The sequence below is a fragment of the Plodia interpunctella genome, chromosome 4 (assembly GCF_027563975.2).
Source record: "Plodia interpunctella isolate USDA-ARS_2022_Savannah chromosome 4, ilPloInte3.2, whole genome shotgun sequence".
Classification (NCBI taxonomy): Eukaryota; Metazoa; Arthropoda; class Insecta; order Lepidoptera; family Pyralidae; genus Plodia; species Plodia interpunctella.
Window position 1 is genome coordinate 3,767,067 of NC_071297.1, and position 22,383 is coordinate 3,789,449.

The 22,383-nt window shown below is 35.4% G+C and overlaps 1 protein-coding gene across 1 annotated transcript; it reads right to left on the reverse strand.

The window, feature by feature from the left end:
- Positions 1-17,305: 17,305 nt before the first annotated feature.
- LOC128669548 (uncharacterized protein K02A2.6-like) lies at positions 17,306-21,196 on the reverse strand. The gene has a single exon (XM_053744452.2). It carries the CDS (start codon positions 21,194-21,196, stop codon positions 17,306-17,308), a length of 3,891 nt encoding a protein of 1,296 aa, XP_053600427.1.
- Between the last annotated feature and the right edge of the window lie 1,187 nt (positions 21,197-22,383).

Here is a 22,383-nt window from a genome sequence, read left to right on the forward strand (position 1 = left end):
CGCCGAATGTTTCATACAAATAATTATATCGTATGAATAATTCAACAAACTGAAGAATACGATTACTTACGTCAACAAAACTCAATTCAAACTTTACTGGCAATTTATATGAAAATGCTTTTCTTTTATCTTTCTCGAATTCTTCCGTTTAGAATTCACTTCTTTTACTCATCTTATGAAAAAGATTAAGCATTCTTCAAATGGATGAAGCGACCGGCAAAGCTTTTAAAACAAGTTTTATTTCTGTATTTTCATTTCATTTATTCGAAAAGTCCTGCCAGCTTTACTTTCTTGATGACATACGAATTTCAAAGGGTCAACATTAGCGTAAAAAACTTTTAGTTCATTGCATTCGTTTTTTGGATTATTTTTTTTAATAAACTTTTTATTTTCTTTTGTTAAGGGTATGGCTCCGTCGTTTATTTCGTTCGTTAGACGACATCGTTCATTAAACTTTTTGACGTCAATAAGTGATACATAACATCTATAAATTAAAGAAAATGTTTAATTTATAAATAGCTCTACATTTTCGAAACAAAAAGTCTTCAATACTGTTCTCAAATTTCGTAGTCGCTTCAACGAAAATATTAAGTGACCTTTATTACTCCAATAATAAAGGCCATAATAAAAACACTCCAACAAGACATGAAAGGCTCTTATCCTCAAAATTTATACCATAAAGCTCGATTACAATCCAATAGGAGTAATAAAAAGTCCCTTTCCCGACCAGAAATCTAATCAAATATTTTCATAACGTAACTGAAATGTTATCCTTTAATATACCGCCCACTGGATTATTAAATTCCATAATAATGTTTGTCCACGGCGTCCGTCTGTCCGTATTTGACCCGGCAACCGAAATTGGAAACTTTCAAATGTCATTTTGAAATGTCACTTTCTTGTCTAATTTATTCTACAGTTTATCAATGCCTATCAAAAGTACGGATAAACGTCTGGATGGTGGATCTGGCGACTTAAATGGAGACTTAATGTAGTCGTAACATTCATACATAGTGCTATTAAGGTCTTAAATATCATAGTTTCTTTACCTAAAGTATTTAACTAAAAGTTTAGGAGTTTTGTTACTATACTTTATTTTATCGGCGTCAAAGATAATTCAAAATCTAAACTAAATACCTGGTCGCAAAAACTGAAAAAGGAAATTACGACTTTTTATCCCTTTTGCACGAGAATGCAGCAAGTCTGCTTTTCTCTCTCATAAAGCTGAAATTTTAGCGTTCATTCTTGCGCGCCTCATCTTCGTGTTACGTTATGACTACATTCAGCCGCGTCATGCTACAACGAAGGTTTTGTATAAGCTGCTCACGGGCCAGATTTCTGGCCTTTTTTCTGGGCAGGTGATGGATGGCTGGCTGTTTTCTTGTGTAATTTCCGGGCACTAATTGCCGAGAGCATCCGTCACGGTTCTGTGGAATGAAAAACAAGCGTAATGCCACGAGGTGAAAGAAAATAAATTCTGTTGAGTTCGTGTAGCTGCCATTTCGTTACGCAAGTTTGCCAAATTAAGATGGACATGGCTTTGCGCTGACAGCCCTGGTTGTGTTGTGAATTTATTGTTATATAAATGATTTACACTAGGCTTCTTCCAAATTTCACTCACAGATTAGATAAATTCATTTTAATACACAAAAATAAGACGAAAAGACTGTAAACCACATACTTATAATTTATATTGTATTAGAAGTGCTTGTCCACCGCTTCTCATACAGAACGAATTATATATATTTCGAACTAGACTGATTGATAATTTTAATCTTAGCTCGCTCAAGATAACAAATTTAGGTTTACCTGTCAATTCAAGCTGTGAACTATAATTAACAATAAGTTATGTTAATTATAATTATCTTCACAATCTTCAAATCTAAACAAATAATTTTAATGTTAATTATAATTATCTTCACAATTAACATAATTGTAAAGATAATTATAATTAACATTAAAATTATCTTCACAAGTACACTATGACATGTATAAACAGTGTTCAAATTTTTTAATAAATAATTGACGATCGAGCATCAGCTAAATAGGCTGGAGCCTTTATCTTGGTGGATGAATTAGCTGTGTTGAGAGAGTGAAAACTTGTCCATTACCTGATTACAGTCTAAAAAATCTTTTCACCAAACAATAAGGCCAATTTGCACGATCTAATAGCGGTATATACAGGTAGACTATTCGGCTCGTCGGAAATCACGTGTAAAATCTCCATTAAGGCTCCACCGGCGATTGATCCGGGATGAGCAGCCATCTATTGGACACGGAACATCGCCGGAACTCGTGACCCGAATCTTGAAAACGAAGGTTTAGTGGGTCACAAGGTACGAGTACGAAAGTACGAAATGCCTGTTGCATTACTTTTAGCAGAAAACGAAATTTGGACAGATTCCAAAAATAAATTACGTCATTACACTACAATGAGTAAAATAATTGATGTATAACATAAGAAAAATAAATTGTTGTATTCTAATTTGAAATGGCGTTACAGGCCATTCGATCTTAGATCACAAACTGGTGTTAGAGGCCTTTGAAAGGTTGTGGTAAATATTAAAAAATAAGTATTATTTCTAGAAAGTTTATAGAGTTCGTGAAAAAGGGCATGAAGAGTTTCATTCGGGACCGGCAACGCGTGTGTTATACGCCTAGCGTTGCAGGCGTCCATTGGCTGCGGTGACCACTTACCACCGGTCGAACCATTCTCTGTTTTATTGCTCAAAAGTATAAAAAAGTAAGGCTCCAGAGTGACCTAACGCTCACACTTTTATATGCCTTCGATGACTTTAGATTTGTATTTACCATAATTTTTGTATATTTTGTAATTTTATTTGATTTTGTAAATAAAAAATGGCATACCATATTGACAAACGGTCGGACTTGATTTATTGCGGAGAAGTTTTAATCGCTGCAGATCGAAACTTGTGCCACAAATGAAGCATTACTGAAATGAACCTCATATAATAGTGAAGGTTTCAGAATGACACTACGATACTACTATACTACTTAAATTTAAAGAAATCATATTTCCGATTTTTATTTTTGTTTATAATTTTCTAGACATCATCATTAGATATTCATCATTAGATGATTTAGGCAATTCCTCAATTAGTGCTAAAATATTATTCACACTCATACATTTTTTTTTTTCAAAAATGCGTAGTTTTTATTTGTCTGTTGTAACGTAGTCACGTTTTGTTTGCTTTACCAATTTCCTTTGAAACTTTACAAACTTAATAGTTAATAGAACGAAGTAAGACATAATTAAGGTACCTTCAATCTATCCTGTGGAAATTCATGCAGGTGAAGACGTGGACAAAAGCGAATATAATAATTTTGAAATTTATCGTCTGAATTTATTTACTTTCTAAATAAAATATAATATAGGGTGTCTATATTACTAAAAACAAGTTTCAGGCGGATATATCATTGTATCTAAAAAGACAGTCTATAAAGACTCCCCCATAAGAAGTTCATATACTTGAATTATTTCAGTGGTTTTTGTTATCTAAACCGATTGGATTGCTCCATGGCGCGTGAACCCTGATCCTCGGAGTAACCTCCGCTCGCCCGGAAGAAATAGACGGATCTCGAGTATCATATTGATTCATTCCATATTTTTTATAACATGACTAGCTCTCTCTAATCTCTGCGACTTATTATAATATATAGCTCAAATACATAAATGTCAAGATAAGTATTTTAAAACAAGTCTATTTGTTAGACAAATTAAAAAACCCCCGACTTTTATTCATATATATATTCATATATTTTATTTGTATTCCATATTCATTTCGCTACAACTTTTGAACGGCTGAATCGATTTTGATCAAACATATCAAAGAACCACTGCATAAAAGTTAGCTATCAATTAAAAAAAACCGCATCCATATCGGCTCACCCGTTGATGAGCTACGGTGCCACGTACATGGACAAACAGACACACTTAGTGGTCAAACTTATAACACCCCTCTTTTTGCGTAGGGGCTTAATGATAAATAAATCGATCGCTAGTATGTCGAAAAATTATAAAATGCGACTTATTTTCTCCAAAAAATTGTAGTTCAAAAATATAACGAAAAGTTCAGTTTTATGTGATACTTGTGCAAACTCAGAGTGCAAACATAGAGGCGTAGACAGACGGTAGCTAGATAAACAAATAGAACACAATACTGCTCTCTTGCGAACTTGTGTTGCGTTCAGAATAAACCACACAATGGCTGAAGTTTGGTGTGGAAATTTCAGAAATTGTCTTCAACTTTATTATTGTTCTGGAATTCAAGATACTGTCAATTTAAGATTATTTCAATGATTTTTGAAAACAAATATGTATTTTGTCTAAACACCATCGGTGCACCGCACCGGTTAAATTCAACATCAAATTTGACAGTACCACTAACCCTAAGTGTAAAAACATAAATAAATAATTCAAACTCGAGACATAAATTCATTTATTGTTCCTTCTCAGACTTCTTTTTAAAAGAAAATATTTAAAAAATCCATCAATACATTGAAAAATAATTACGTATTAACATTAAATGCTATAATATTATTTTCGTAAATCTGCGATCGCATAAATTTATCAAACATTAGACCGCAATAACTGTAAAAAACATCTGAGAAACTGACGACAACTTAGAAATTTACCCACCTGTGTAACATGATTATAAAATGGTTTGTGATATAATTATTTTACCTACGTCACAATATCCATTTGTAGTTTTGGGCAACAAGGTTGCCTGCGGCTTCTAAACACCAGTCCATTTGCTGCGGCAAATTCAGTTTGCCAACACTAATGTTCCGCTTTGTGCGGAAATTAACGAAATCATGCTATGTTAATGTTGGCCGTTTTATTTTCCGATTGCTATTTCGATCCGGCAGATTTTAATTAAAACGAGCGATTAACTGCATTATCATACCGAGGCGTTTATTCAAGTTTTAATTTTTTTGTAAATTTTGATGCCTATAACATAATTTATGATTTTCAGACTAACTATATTTACCTATCCCTTTGGTCACTTTATATATTTGAGTAAAACATACTTACTACATCGACGATATACAGCTATGGACGTTGGGACGTTGCAATAATACGATATCTAAGCACATATTTACTTTCGTCGCGAATGCCTACATTAAAAAGACACAAGATTCACTCATTGGTACTCGTATACCGTACAAGTGCAGCGTGCAGTTTCGCCCAGAGCCCCAGGCGATTCCTAGCGCACAACGAGAATGTCAATACAGGTACATTTTCCGCAGGCGAACATCAAAGGTTTATTTTTCAGTGGCCTGTTTTTCGTGCTGCCAGTAATTGAATTGGCAAAGTTTACGATCGCAAAAATATTTATTGTGGAGCCGAAAATAAATAGTTGCCGATACCGACACGGGATACTTTTTGTTATTTCACTTTTTGTTAGTACTTACAGGAAAGCGTCTTTTATGTTTTTCTCCTTTATTTAAGGATCAATTTATTGGAGCAAAAACTTAGAGAAGGTTAACGTGCTTACTTGTACCAAAATCTTGTAAAAATCTTACAAGATGTTGGTTTTAGTAGTTAGTTTAATAGTTTTACATGAAAAAATGGATCACAAGCTTTTTTTTGGTACAGCTTCACACGGGTACAATATTATGCATGTTATATATACATATAAAGTTTTCTCTTGAATCACCCTATTAATTTAAAAAAAACACATCATAATTCATTGCATAGTTTTAAAGATTTAAGCATATATAGATGCAGACAGACAATGGGAAGCGACTTTGTTTTATACAATTTAATGATATGGACATTGTATATATTATTATACATTTTATATATTATTTAAAGCAAAAATCTACTCCATTGTCGACAAAAAAACTTTCTACAATTTTAGTCAAAATAAAGGAGCTTCATAGACAAAACCACTCCATTTTCCAGAAATCCGAATTTAACAGTTGAAACTCAATCGGAATCTTCAATTTAAACAAGCAAACTTCATTACGTTAGGAGAAATTTGCGGAAAACTTCGCTAATCTGTTCATTCTTAGTTTTCTCATAAACGTGGGAAACAACATATGCGAAAATACACCTTTTGGTTGTGTTATGGCTCCAGGAAGTATTTAAAGACACATTAGTGTGCCGCATTCTTATATCTATATACAATACTGTCCGTCGAAGTTTAGTCGTTATATACATTTTCACGGAAAAGATGCTAGAGGGTCGTAATATGTTCCTGAACTTTATTTTAGGCCATTATTTATCATTATAAAAAGTCCAGTATTGTGTTATATTTAAATTGGTCGCATTGCGTTATATTTTGAATGAAATAATTAGTTAGTTAAAATGCCTGTATTAATCAAATTCAGCTCGATTTAAAATCGAAATCGAAAGGCGATTGAACCATAATTATAATCATCATGAAAGAATTTATTGGAAATACGGCATAGGTAGTAATCTGTACATTTAACTAATTAATGATTTTTTAACGTGTCAAGAAATTGTAACTATATAAAAAAATAATAAATAAAAACAATTATTTGCTTCAAAAAAACTGAAAGATAAAAACAATTATTTGCTTCAAAAAAACTGAGAGATACTAAGTACAAAAATAAAACTAAGCCTACTTGCTGAATGACACAAAAAGTGGCACAACCCGACGGGCATTAAAAAGTAGCAACTTTTTCGGGTCATCACAGTAATGTGTAAAGTTCCATTCCTTAATCCTCTTAAGTATAATTTAGACTGTTTACAGTTGTTTGCAACGTTATGCCTCTTTTTAAGCGGCGTTGAAGGACTGAAGATCATTTCCCATTGGAAACTTTCTTTAGAACAACCTAGTAAAATCTTTTATTAACTGCTTTATCTCTTGGTATTTGTAACACGATTTTAGCATGTGTAGCTAAAATAAGTCTTTCTCTCTGATCTTCTTCTCAACCGTTAAGCATTGGGGCCCAGGATCCAATTTTTTACTTTTTCTTGACCAGTTTGCATGATCTTCGACGTCCTTCCTTCTCAGACTATTGGCATGCAAATCCTCCATGACCACGTAAGCCCTTTTGGCGTTTGCTCCTTTTTAAGGCCACAATGAGTCTGTTATTAAAAAAATAACTACTTATTTGATTTTTTTAGATTAGAAAAACAGAAAGCAACACGTATTTTCCGCTTTATCCTTTTTATTTAATTATAATCTATATTTAAGTTTTCATTAAAACTACTTCTGATTGAAATAGCTTTGACATGGAATAAACTTAAATCATAAGGTAAATAATTAATTTTGCTTCACCGTATGGCGACATGCTACAGTGCAAATGGTCCCGCCATGGTCTAGCCTTTTGAAATGTCTAAAATAGAACTGTCATCCGAGTGTCCTACGTGCAAACCTGAATTATAACGAAAATCAACATAAAAAGCCCTTTGACAATCACAGTCATTACTGGAACGAAATATTAATGAATTCTCTTTATGATAAAAGCGCAGGATTTTCATTCTCGACAAACGCAATGTTTCAACTGGGAATGATATTAAATCATTTGTTTGTGCATTTTTAACAACGCGTAAGTACTCTATATTTACATATTGTAACTCAATTACTGGTTATAATATTTTCATTGATTTATTTAGTTCGTTACATTATGTATTAAGCTTTAATCGTGACTTCATTTGAAACAATCAATGAATCAATGGTACCGAATCGACTTATGACATAATATGATTTAACTATGATTATTATAACTATGATTTCTATAACTACCTCTGATTTCACTTTTCTCTGATTGTGATCACTGGAATCGGTTGTTAAAACGTGATTTCCTTGAAAGCTTTTTAATAAATGAACAAGAAGCCATTACTAAAGGTTTTCTTGAAATGAAAAATCTTCTTAAATTAAATATGTTTTATAATTTCCCTAGGCGTATTTTATCTACCACTGTCTATATTATATGAAACTCATCCACGATAATTAGGTACAAGATAAATATTTATTCTTGTAAATGATTAGAGTTGTCTGAATCAGAAAGCGGCTGGGTTCCAGCGGGATTTGCCTCATTTTTTTTTCTCCTAAAACGATACATCAATCTGGTCGACAGCTAATTCTGGCAAACAATAACTTTTCGCACCTTTTCTCCTTTTCAGCCGGCGCTCTTTGTTCGACCAATAAAGGGAAAATGGCGTGTAATATAGCATGTAATAATGTTATAGTCTCACCTTTTATTCGGTAGGTGAGGAAATGCCGTCATGAATTTTAGTGGGTGATAAGCAGCCACTAGATTTGAGTGCAAAAACAGACGTTTCAAAACTTAAGTTTGTATTGTAAAACTAAATTTTGAAGGATTTTTAATTTGATATTTATTAAATAGGTAAGTAATTTGTAGTAGGTAAAAATAATCCCCTTACCTACTATAACTATTTACTTGCTGGTTATTTGTTAAAACCAATGTCACAGTATTCAATATTTATACTTAGTATATCTCTAATTGGTATTTCAACATTTTCAACCACTATAATGTTATTAGATTTCGTTCATATAACGGATGTAAAGCATCCTGGTACAAAACAAACTCACGACTAATTAAAAATGCTCCATAAATAAGAACAACAACATAAAAGTGCAAATTTATCCGAGAGCGGTCTAATAACAGAAATAAATTGAAAAACATGATAATTGCATTCGGAAAATGTGCTCACACAACAGAGGAGATAGAGAGAGCGAAATAACATTAAATCTGAATGGTTCTGTTTGCAAACAGAAAAGGAAAAAATGACAAAGAAAAGAATCCAATTAAACAAATTGATAGATCGCTCCAGTGAGGAGATCGCCTCCATTCTTCTGTTCGCTTTGTGATCGCCACATCTTCAGCTATCAATCGACACAAAGGGTTCCCGGATCTCTGTTGTATCGCGACTTCAATCTTATTACATTATTTTTGTTACTTACGCCGACCTTTTTTGGAATTTACATTTAACACTCCGTAGGTACTGCTAAATTTGAGTAGGTATATCTTTAATACCTGATGTGTAGATTTATTTATAAAGTAATTGTGGATATAGATAGGTATGTATATATTTTGTCCATTATGTAGTATTGCCCTTAGAAAAATCCGGTTTGTGTTTACAAATGATTGGCCACCATAAATTGTATCATATCCAAATATTCACAAGACTTTATATGAACTCATTACTAGACCCATTCATTTCTTGCATAGACATCAAATCGTCGGCGAAATATTTCGCCCACGTAGGGCATTTATACAATATGGCGTAAATCGCTCCAAGGCGAGAGATTGAAAAATACACACAGAAACATCTGTCGCACGTAATATCATCGAATTACGTCGTGCTGACGGCGCGATACGTGATCTTTGTGCGATGAGGAAGCTGGGAAATCGTTTACTGCTATTAGCCAACAGTTTACGTACGCGTTCTAAAGCGTTATTTTAAATCTCCGACTAAAAATATGGTGCGAATTGCAAAACGTTTTAAAGAAGGAATATTTCTCGAGAAAATGCTAGAATTTCTTGGCGCGCTTTATGTTTATTGTTACTCTGTTCTGTTACTCTTTGCAATATTTTTCAATCGCTGAATCACCGTTTTCTTTTTACATTGGATGTTTAAACTAGTCTAAATTCAAATTACGAATAAAATTATATTTAATTTTTAAAATATAAAACATATTTTGAAAATAAAGAGATGTAAAGCTTCTGTGAAAATTCATCATAACTCAAGCATTTCTCGTAAGTAATTACACAAATACTTTCAAATAAAAACTCTCATTTGCGGAAACTTTTTTCTGGAAAGAACTGGTTTTAACAAACATCAATCTTGCTCAGAGCGAAAGTTTTAAAAAACCGGGTCAGACGGTTTTCCACAAAATGCTATAGCGGACATTTTATACATTCTTTCCTGAGAAATGCAAGGAGTTCGGCTAAACTTTTAAAAAAAACAAACTCTTTCCATTTTTTGTTACATTTTACAAAATATTGAAGATGTCTAATAGAGTAGTAATAGAGTCTATCTGTCTGTCAAGCTTTCACGACTAATTTTGATGATATTTGGAATAGATATCAGGTTGCAAGCGTTAACTACCGCCATTTTTCTTTTTTGTTGATCTTTGGCTACCACGGACAGAGATTAAACCTCTTATTCATAAAAAAAGATAAAGCATACTTCAAGCTAAGTATGTACAAAATTTAGCTTTGACAAAACGAGACAAAAAGAAAATACACTTTAGCTTAAAGTATATTTTATCTTTTTTATGAATTAACAGGCTATATTTATACATATTGCAAACGAGTAGCAAGCTAATAATTGCACAAAATGTCGTAAAGATCGCGTGATAAGTATGTTGTGCAGAGTGCATGCGGCGCTGTAATGAACAATACTTATTTTCATATTATAATACCGTGTGAACCGTTCACCGGAAACTGCTTGCACATTGAATTTCAGTCCCTCGTGCATTATGCTCTTTTGATTTATTTTTTTCAGAAACGGTAAAGTTTAAATGTTTTATAAAAAGAATGAAGAAATTTAGAAGTGACATGGGTTGGTGTCGTTACTTGTGGATGTAGTTATGTTTCATTTTTGTTGTAGTTTGTTTTGGATATAAAAGAGATGTTTTATATGCAGTTTAAATAGAAATCTTAAATATCTAATTTGATAAAATGTTATATTCAATGAGATATTTTTTCGAAATATTACCTCATGTAATTACTTATTATCATCACATTGCAATTAATTAAATGGACTTTTTTAAAATTGTACTATCAAAAACAAAACCTTTAAATACAAATTATAACCTTTATATCAAAATTTCACTACCTACTTTATATACATTGTCCAATTAGTGTCCATACCTACCATATCCTATGCACCAAAAATACCTTTAAAATTATTATCAAACTTTCGTGGAGTATTTATTATCGTAATACAACTATACGTTTTAGCCATAATAAACTGTAAAGCAATCTTAAATTTCCCTTCACCAGCGATTCTCCTAACGCGATAAATAAAATGGCGTATATCTAATGCACGCTCTTACATTCTAAAACCACCCGTGGGCAAAAATATTACTCTCATATATTGCCTAAAATACCCGCTGATGTAAACGGACTGAACTGAGCCGTGACAGAAAAATGGGTCGCACCTTGCGTTGTATCCGAACCTTCGAGATGTGTCATTTGGAGACCCAATTTTGGTAAATAAAGGTACTGTATTATATCGTTCATACATCAGTAGATATCATAAGGATTTTCAAAATGTATAGGCTTACATAAAAACACATTTTATGCGTTAAAATTTTGTGCAGTTTATTTACATCTTTTGATAAGAATAGATATTTAACTAAAAAATACAATATGGCAGACAATTAAAAAAAATTAACCGAACTACTTTAAAGAAGCTAATAAAATTAAAATTTCTTCCTCTTACTATATATTCGTTTTACAATATCTAATTAGTTGAAAAGCTTTCTGAATCCACACGTTTTTTTCTGGGCAGATATATTATTTAGCAGTGTTAATTTCATTGTTCCAATGTTTCTCGAGTAACACGGTATTTTTTTTTTTCATTTCTAATTTCGGGAAATGTTTTACAATATTTCAAGCGAAACAATAACACCGTCGCGAACTATTTTGTTAACTTAATCAGCAAAATTGAAGAGCAGCCGGAACGAATTTCATTCCATTGCGCAGTTTCCATGAAAGTCAAGGAGTGGTTTGGTCTAAATTAAATTCCACTACTCGCAAAGTTAGAGCGTTCGCAAAATCGACGCATCGCTACCAAGTAAATAAAATACGGGAATTGAACTGCAACGTTGTAGTACACCGGAATAAATAGAAATTGTAACAAAGACTTTGGAATAGTTAAAAGCAAAGTAAGTGAAACTGCCTGAGTATTTCTGCAACTTTTAAATATTTGTTCTTTGATTGTAATATAGTATATAATTGTAAAAAAAAGAACACATTAAGTGTGTATGTGTAGTTAATTTTATATTCGATATTGGCATAATATATATTTATTATCCTTAAAAAAAAAGAACACATACTAAAAGTATATATACAATTTTTTTTTTAAATATGCAAAGGGAACTTAAGGCTTTTTCTACCTGTCAAATAAGTGGTGATGCAGGGAGGAAAGCGTTTTTGGTGCCAAATATGCAAAATAGCCAGCATCGTTTAAGAGTAGATCTATATAAAGACCCGTTCACACTAGTGTGAGCAGTATCGAATTTAAACGTTCGTGTAACCGCGCATCTACACGTATGCGTTACAATTCCATAGAACCACACAGCAACGCAGTGCTGCGCAGGAATTCGGTGTGCACGGCCCCTAAATTGGCCATCGAGGTTTGAGCCCAAAATCTATCCTCAAGTTGGATCTAATTATCATTCATTTCACCAGCCAGTTGCACCCAAAAGCGTATCGGCCTCGATTTCAAGTTTAAGCACGTATTGTTTGTATTCAGGAGTCTGCTAGCGTTGTTATCTCCGAGTTGTTCGCAATGCCGGTTTAAACATTTCAAGCGACCTGGGCGAATTTTCTACATCGCCCCCCATTTTATTCTAGAGCGACTGTGTATTATGCGACCCAAAAATAAAGTTAATTTACAAACACTTAAAAGAACATTGTGCCGGTCACGCCTGTACGCTCATTTGTTTTCGTATCAAGCTTAACTTTGATTCTAAGGCAGCAGTTAGTAGCAGTAATTATGTTATGCCACTCAAAAAATGATTTATGAATAATTCGATATTTACAAATCTTAGGGCGCTTGCACAGCAGTGCTCAGGGCAGTTGTCTACAACTGCCCTGAGCGCTGCTATCCCAACGCCGCCGCTAGTTGTTCGTATAATTAACGCTGCCTCGAGCTGAACGAACACTCGCGGCTACAACGTGTTACTACCTTGTTACAAACCCTTATTGGATTTGCGGGAAAATGTCTGCTCAAGATATCCCATGTCAGCCTTTCATTGACATTTAACCCGAAGAAAATTACTTTTCCCAATGCTCGATGCCAGCAGTATATTGGTGATATTCGCCCAAACGTCCATAAATAGAATACAGAAAACTTGATGGCTCAAAAGTCACTTTTCTTTGGTATCATAACACTAGTCATAGTTTTCCTTCTAGCCTTCATTTTTATATCATCATGTCCTAACTGACTTCCATAAATGGTTCTAACGTCCTAAAAATAATCAACAAAATACAAATAATCAAACGAACACAGAATTTTTTCATTCAATGAATTTTAAATTAGAAAAATGTAGGTGTTTGATAATAGAACCGTAGGGAGAGTGACAAGACTCCTCAAAGAAAACCCTCCCCTTGGTTATTCCGAGACCTCTTAAGCCAGATTAAAAGTTCCGAACCACCTCTTCGAGGAATGCATGGGCTTATTATGAATTATTAATTTAGTCTTCAATAAGAAAATTAAAGAATGTCTTTGTTCAGAAGGTAATTAAGATTAAGGGAACGCTTTTAGATTTGGTATCTACTCGGAAAATATTCGAGGAATCTATTGGACCGAATTACAAGATAATATATTTGAAACAAATCTAAAAACATTTGAATCTAATTTGTAGTCTGTAAACGCAATAAATTAGCCGGTGGCGTGGCTAATTGTGCCATCAAACGTATGTCCAGTATGCGAGTAATTGCAGCTTAGCTGAATGCAATAAATTGTTCGGCTCAGTTGCGCCGAGTATGCAGTGAAAGATAGCCTGACCGTGTGGTTACCTGGATCGCTGGCTTCCATCTAATTAGGCTAACTGTTAGACCATATAGACGGAGTTTGTAAAGCAATTTGTCAGAATAGGTAAAATAACGGAAAATTATGTTGGCTTACAGATCTTTGTAAAGCTGTAGAAATATTTCTTGCTGAACTATGAAATTCCTTGCAATCAGGGACTGGAATTCCCTTATTAATTTATATCTTATAAAATTCACATATTATCCAAATTCATTGTAAATCCATACTTGGTTACTTTACTTATGTTTATTTTACTTTACTTATGGTTTACAATATGTGAATAATCACGATCTCCGTAGCGTAGCTTAGTGGTCACTACGCCTGTCCGCTGCCTACGGTCTTGAAATCCATTCCCAGCGCAGACAATATATTTGTATTTTCACATATATTTTTCTGCAGTTATAGTTGCAATGTGCTCATGTCGATTGGATCCATAATACAAACTTGGTGTTTAGTGTGGGCCGTTAGTGTTGTCCATTTATTTATAGACTAAAAGGAAAATATTCACCAAAATTATGTTTAAGATTTTGTAGCTCCATTCGAATTAGGCAATTCCACTTTTATTAAATTTCAAACAGCGAGCGAGAGTTTTGTAATTTACCCCTCTTTATAAAATTAACATAATGATACACTTAGTATAAAAAGAAATAGGTGCGTCTGTTCATAGCACAACTTTAAACAACCTATCAGCAGAAATTGTTTCATTACAATTGACATTAATTACAGCTATTGGGTGTACTATCAATCAACTGTAAAGAAAGTTAATGAAACAATAAAGTTTTACAGTGATCAAATAGCTTCATTTGATTGTTCGACAGCTAGATTGAAAGGCTAAATAATAAAATTATTATGAGACTTGGGTTGTGGTAGAAGGTGTTTTAAAGTAGGTAGTAAGCACGCCGACTTGCTGTGCAGTATTTAAATTCCATAGAATTTTTCTGGGTACGTGCTGGATACGCATTCAGTGTACACGGGCCTTTAATCGTTATAATGACAACAATATGCTGTACTGGTAGTGGTGGAGAGAAAGTCCCGAATGCACCACGCGAGTATTACTGAGAGAGCGATAGAGAGAAAAATGTTCACAATTTATTATTATTGCTTATTTTTCAATCCATATTATTTAGTCATATATATTTCGTTTATATACAGTATATCACTATATTTCAAAAGAAATCATCGTTTTACCCAATGACAAAAGTTTTTCAGTAAAATTCTGTAAACGTCAATCCCTGACACAGACAGCTTTGATAAGTACAATCATGTCAACTAGTATATTTGTAACAAAATATTAATTTGACATCACACACAAGGCATCCACTCAATTCCTCCTAGTTCCAAACCCAGACGCTCAGACCCTGTTAGCTATAAATTGCCTGGTGTTTAATGAGTTTCCTTCGTCGTTAACCACGGTCCCCTCGACTATAATGCTGCGCTATCATCACCAGACATTATCTGGATCTCGTAACATGTGTGACTGGACCTTTATAAACATTTTAGGGAACGACTTTTTATTGACGACCTGGTAATGGTTAAGTCACGAAAAATTACTTTAGATTTTTTACTTTATTTATTTTAGATATACTTACTTAAATAAAATATAACTTTAGTCTAATAATATATTAACTTAAAATCAACAAAGGTTTTGTAATTCGTTTGTATATTTTCCGTTGTTTTCACAGTTCATATCATCATCATCAGCCATTTCAATGTCCCACTGCTGGGGCAATGGGCATCCTATGGTACATCCTTGATGTATCTACCTAAAAATATTTCAATAAATAATTTGAAATTGTTATTAACGGCGGAGTTAATATCCATTTAATCAATTTAATTTTTTGAAATATTTATATTAGATAAGCCTCAGATAAAAACCTGAAAGTGAATTAAGTAATCTAATAGAGTTAACCTTCCCCAATCGAAGAACTCACATCTTTTGCATTGAAATGAATCAATTAAAGAAAGGGAACCTTCAATAAAGATAAAAGAGCACAAAGTTAGAAGTTAAATCTGAAAAATCCTCGGTCTGCGAAGTTCAACAAAAATCGAATTAATTCCGAAATCCATTTTGAATTTGAACAGGCAACTTTAAAATTGCCATTGTGTACCCAAATTAAACTTTCTCTTTTGGTCTTGGCCCAGCATTCACTGACAACATGAATGTCTCAACTCTTTTCTTGGCGTGAAACTTGCCCATTTACATTTTAGTAAGTGCCATTATGGCTTGAAGCAATTTTCGTAATGGATGAACTGGGACTTGCTCCATAGGACTTATTGTGAAAACTGTGGTTAAATGTCGTTTTTATTATTTTGTTGAAAATAATGCCAGAATAAATAATGTAAAGCTGGATATTATTCTCAAGGCTAGTAGCATCAATAAATCACTGATGCTGAAATCAGTACTCATCCAATTTGTTTTTGTAAAGAAAACAAATGAGTTCATTAAAAAAAAAAACATTATGATCTTTGTAGTTATTGACAACATTTAGAAAACTTATAGAATCTCGAAATAATTATAATCATATTTTTACCTTGTTGAGAAAAAGTTAATCTTCGCATAAAGAAAGCGTGGTTCTTCCATAAAAATCTTTTGCGAAGCTCTGAATAAGATGTTTATGCTTTAATTTCGAAAAAAAATCTGTTTAATTAAGCGGAATCGCCCTCTGGCGTTTGCTGGTTAGACATCAAAAGGGATCGGATATTTTGTATACCCACTTTAAGAAATATCTCTCAGTATTTTAGTACGCAAAGTCTTTGATAGACCCTGTTTGAAACAGCTAAGATTTATAAACTTAAGTTATTGTGTAAATTTATTATTATAAAAATGTTTAACCAATTAACAAGGAAATCATGTAGACCATAGTCATAACAATATATACTCGTAAAAAAAATATTTGTTTCACGACATAATGGCAGATAAATAACGACAGTCAAGTGTGTACTGGAATCGAAATCATTAATTTTATAAATTACTTAACAACTTACCTACTTTGTCAAAATTTATTAGAATCATAACATCTAAAAATCACATATTTATATGAAAATCCGTACCTAAAGTCACATAATAGTAATTTTGCGCTCGTTTCTTTAATGTATCAACTCAGACAGGATACGTTCAAAAGTTAAATCGCTCTAATTTGTGCACCTTATTGCACCCTTCGCTTGAAAAGCCTTGCACAGCGATCTGCACTAGTGGTGTGCGTATCACGAGGGCAAAATATATCGATATCAAAATTAATATTAAAAATCGATATTGAAATTAAAACATATTTAAATAAATATGTTTACCCTGTGACAAAAATATTTTCTACCACGTCTTATCATATCTCTATGTAGTAACATTGATTCTTTAAAATATACTCAAGTAAGAGCAAAGATAATATGATTTTTTAAAACGTTAATGGTTTACGATTGCAACGAATGAAAGACGGAAGCTGGCTGTAGACTGATTTATTGAGCTTGACACTGACAGTTAATAACATCGTCATAAAAATACAGAAACAAGTGGCCAGTCCATGCCACATTTCCCCCCTTTAATCCTTATACACTAATTGTAACAATTTACCTAACTTAACCTCACATTTCAACATCTCTTTTTAAATTTCGGTTGTAAGCTCGTAAATCTCGGGCAGACATATCTGGTGGTGGCAGAGATTTCGGAGATGCAATCGTCTCGACCTTAGCGGGTGCATTTTTGTCCGTTTCACTTGAAACTATTTCCTGATGAGGGCCATCGCATGCATCCTCAAAAACATCTCCAACGCCACCAGTTACACTAGTTGTCTTAGGTGTATCAACAGTTTCATTGCTATCGGGTACTATACTCGTACGAGAGAGTGAAAACCTATCACTTCTCTTAATCAACTGGTCCGCGTGTCTTCGCCAGCAGATCTCCTGTCCTAAATCAACCTTATAAGATAATGGCCCAGTTTGTTTAACTACAGTACCCTCAGACCACTTTTCCCCCCGAGCGGTGTAATCGCGAGCTAAAACACGGTCACCGATAGCGAAGCCACGCGGCGTACCCCTAGCTGCGCGTTCTTGACGCTCCTGGTTGTTACGCACTATGTCCGCCACGCAGGGCCGTAGTGCGTCCAACCGACCACGCAAACGCCTTCCTATCAAAGCTACTGCGGGTGACACACCGGTTGTGCTATGTTCACAATTTCTATATTGAAACAAAAATCTGCTCAACGCAGTATATACGTCTTCGTTCTCATGCAAAGCCCGTTTGATAGCCTTTTTAATTGTCTTAACGGCATTTTCCGCAGCACCATTGCCCTGTGGTCTGTATGGTGCTGAAGTTACATGCTTAATACAATTACTTTGACAGTAGCTTTTAAAATCATATGAAAAGAACGGAGGGCCATTATCGGTTACGAGTTGGGACGGCAAACCGAATCGAGCAAAGATATTTCTAAAAACAGATATGGTACTCTTAGAGTCAGTATTTTGCATTGGTATTGCTTCAATCCATTTAGAGTAGGCATCCACTATGATCAAATAGCGTTTACCACCACAATCCGCGAAGTCTGCATGCAACCGATACCACGGATTTTGTGGAAACTCCCACGGATGTAGTGGAGAGTGCGGTGGTGCGTCACGTACCACCCTGCAAGCGTCACAAGTACGGCATAATTCTTCTAAGTCTCGATCAAGACTCGGCCAATAAATGTAACCACGAGATAGAACTTTCATTTTATTAACCCCCAAATGACCTTCATGAATTTCTTCTAGAACTCGTTTTCTGAGACTTGCGGGAATTACAACCCTATATTTATAAATTATACACCCTAATTCTGTGACTAGGTCCAATTTTCTCACAAAAAACGGTTTTTCATCGTCCGACCTCGTACCCGACGGCCAACCAAATTGTATGTATCCTTTGATTTTACATAACAATGTATCACGCTCAGTCGCTGTAGCAATTTCTTTAAAATTTACAGGTAAACATTCTTCAATTAAATTCATGTAGTTGATCGCATCTTTCAAAAGCACCTCCTGAGCTAGCGGCAAGCGCGACAAGGCGTCGGCGGGCCCGTTGTCCGCCGAACGCACAAATTCAACACTAAAATCATATGCAGCCAACTGTGCGGCCCATCTTTGTAATCTACTCGCTGCAGTTTGAGGAATTCCACCCTTAACTCCGAAAATATAAGTTAGCGGTTGATGATCCGTACGCAGTACAAAACGCCTACCAAATAAAAACTGATGGTGCTTTGTGATACCAAAAAATATTGCGAGAGCCTCCTTATCGAGTTGGCTATAGTTTCGCTCGGCAGCGTTGAGCGTGCGCGAGACACAGCTGACTGGCCGCTCGCTGCCGTCCGCGTAGCGGTGCGCGAGTACTGCGCCCAGCCCGTACGCACTGCTGTCCACCGCTAGAACGAGCGGCCGCCCCTCCTCATAGTGCGCCAACACGCGCTCGCTCAGGAGGGCGCGTTTTGCAGAGTCAAACGATCTGTCACAATCCGTTGTCCAATCCCAACGAATACCCTTCTTCAATAAACAATATAACGGATGCAGTAAATCACTTAAGTTAGGAACAAATTTTCCATAATAATTGAGCATGCCAAGGAAACTTTTAAGTTGTGTAACATTTTCTGGAGTTGGTGCCCCCGAAATAGCCTTTAATTTTTCTGGATCAGGACGTAAGCCCTCCTTGTTTATAATAAAGCCAAGATACTTCACTTGTTCTGCCATAAATGTACATTTAGATAACTTAATAGTTAGACCCATCTTTTGTAGCCGTTCAAATGCCGCTCTCAGATTCGCCATATGATCCTTATAATTTCTCCCGGTTATACAGATATCGTCCAAAAAAACGACACAGCTTGGCACTCCCCGTAACGTTTCCTCCATTAATTTTTGAAATTTTTCCGGTATACAGGAAAGACCATAGGGCGTACGACGATATGCGAAAGTTCCAACATGCGTCGTGATTGCTGTATAAGCCTGGGAATCTTTAGAAAGTAAACATTGTTCATAAGCATGCCTAAGGTCTATTTTCGAATACCTATCCCCTCCACTGAGGTTCGCAAACAACTCCTCGATACGAGGCAATGGATAATGTTCTCTTTTCAATTTGGGATTAATCGTTATTTTATAATCGCCGCAAATTCTTATCTCACCGTTCTGTTTCACTACTGGAACGATCGGTGTGCCATACTCTGAATAATCTACGCGATAAATAGTGCCATCTGCTTCGAGCCTTGCGAGCTCGAGCTCGACGCGGCCGCGCAGCGCCAGCGGCACAGGCCGCGCGCGCACATACACCGGCGTGCTATCTGAGAGCTGCAATTGAATAGCACGCTTACACGTACCCAGCTTGTCCGTAAACACTTGTGGAAACTCTGCAGCTAACTGACTCACAAGACGATCCTCGATTATTTCATGCAATTGTATATTGTTAATTTGTAACTCCCGTAACCAATCGCGTCCTAAAAGGGGCCGAGCGCCGTTTTTAATAATATACAATGGTAAAGTGGCTGTAACACTAGCTAAGACGACGTCTACATTTATATAACCGAGCGATTCGATTTGAGAGCCAGAGTATGCACGTAAAATCAAATTATCTGTTATAATCGACTTATTTGAAAATAGGTTCCTATACATTTTTTCACTTATTGCGGATATTCTGCTACCAGTGTCTATTTCGCATTCAATATTGTTACCATCAATCATAACATTAATAAAGTACGGTTTGTTACCTTGAGTCGCCACCTCGATATCGAACATGCCATCCGATCCACCGTCATCACTCACGTAATTATACCCACTCACTCGCGATCTATACTCGTGCACTTGTTTGCACATGACCTTTAAATGGCCACGCTGGTTGCACTCATCACAATTATATTGCGTATAACGACACCGATCTGCACGATGCGCCTTGCCGCAACGCCAGCAAGCCGCGGCCGCCGGCGCCGCGCGCGCCGTGCCGGCCGCCTGCGGGCCCGCGCCGACGACGCCGCTGCCGCGCCCTGCGCCTCGACCCCGCTGCCCCCGTGCTATTCCTCGTCCCCCGCGAGTATAATGGAGACCATCCCCCGCGTCGACGCTGCTCGACCCCGGGTTTACACTCTCCCTGGTACCACTGACTTCCGCGTGCTTCTCCGCGGCCTCCAGAGCCAAAGCCAGCTCCACAGCTTCCTTGTACTTGATATGCTTTTCCGCAAAAATTCTGGATCGCATGGCATCATTGATCAATCCAGACACAAACTGATCCCTCAGATTTTCCTCTAACGTCGAACACGAATTGCATTTACCAAAATTACAAGTCGCGGCAAGATGCTTTAAAGCCTGCAAATACTCCATCATGGATTCTCCGGTTCGTTGTCTTCGTAGTCTAAATACGTGACGTTCCGCAATTTCTGATCTTTGGGGTTCTAAATGCTCTTTAATTAAGGCTACTAAATCATCATATGATTTATTTTCTGGTAACTCCGGTGAACACAGATCACACATTAAAGCATATGTTGATTCGCCAACAACCGTAATTAATAAAGGCACTTTTAACTCATTCTTCACTTCATTTAACAAAATATACTGATTTACGCGACGTATGTATGCCGGCCATTGTTGCGAATTCGCATTAAACGCCTCTAATTTACCGATCGGCATAGTATTTAAGGATTAACACAAAAACAAATAATAATTTCAACCGACTGCGCCAATGCAACGAATGAAAGACGGAAGCTGGCTGTAGACTGATTTATTGAGCTTGACACTGACAGTTAATAACATCGTCATAAAAATACAGAAACAAGTGGCCAGTCCATGCCACAACGATAATGGTCGTAAGTCCGTCTTTGCGCCTATTGTGTTTGAATACCTTGTAGTAACTTACGATTGTCTAACAGCAGTTTGATGAAAGGAAAGGGGACACTGGACTCCGACGTTTAACGGCTGACAAAAGTAACCGATAAAACACAACAGAGACAAAGAAGTTAGAAAAAAAACTAATAAACATCGACATTAGAACGAATCAACCACAAGTTCACGTTTTTTCCCTCCCCCATTTCTATTTACGAGGTTATTTGCTTCGCTTTACTTCTGAAAGCGCATCTCTTTGAAGGTGAATTATTTAATCATTTAATAGAATTACGCTCGTTCTGAACGCGGCTCTATCTGTTGCGCAGACCACTCCCCTAATTGGCAAGCTATGAAAATATTTGTCATTAACTTTAACTTAATGCATTCGGAGAATTTCTTGTACTATTGCAATATACCTACGTAGTTTGAAACTGGTCCAGCCTAAAGCCAATGTAACAGCTCAATAGTACCTAGTTCTTATTTACACGTAATAAGTTCTATTGAGACGCAATTTTTTGGCACCTTGATTATTTATTTAATTTTATTTGGAAAACAAACATTCTTACATATTACATATCCAAATAAACGCTTCGTAAAATCAAATTACCATTAACATGTTTTCACATACCTATGTGACATACTTTAGACATACCTACCTTACTTATCTAAGTATATCTAAAATATGTACCCTGTTTTGTGTCAACCTACTATAGTACCTTTTTAGTCAATCCTAATACCTGGCAACCCTTTCAATTCCAAATATACATGCCTCATTACGCGTCATTACCATATATCAAATCCTAAAAGCATCATACATAGCAAAATTACAGGAGTATTAA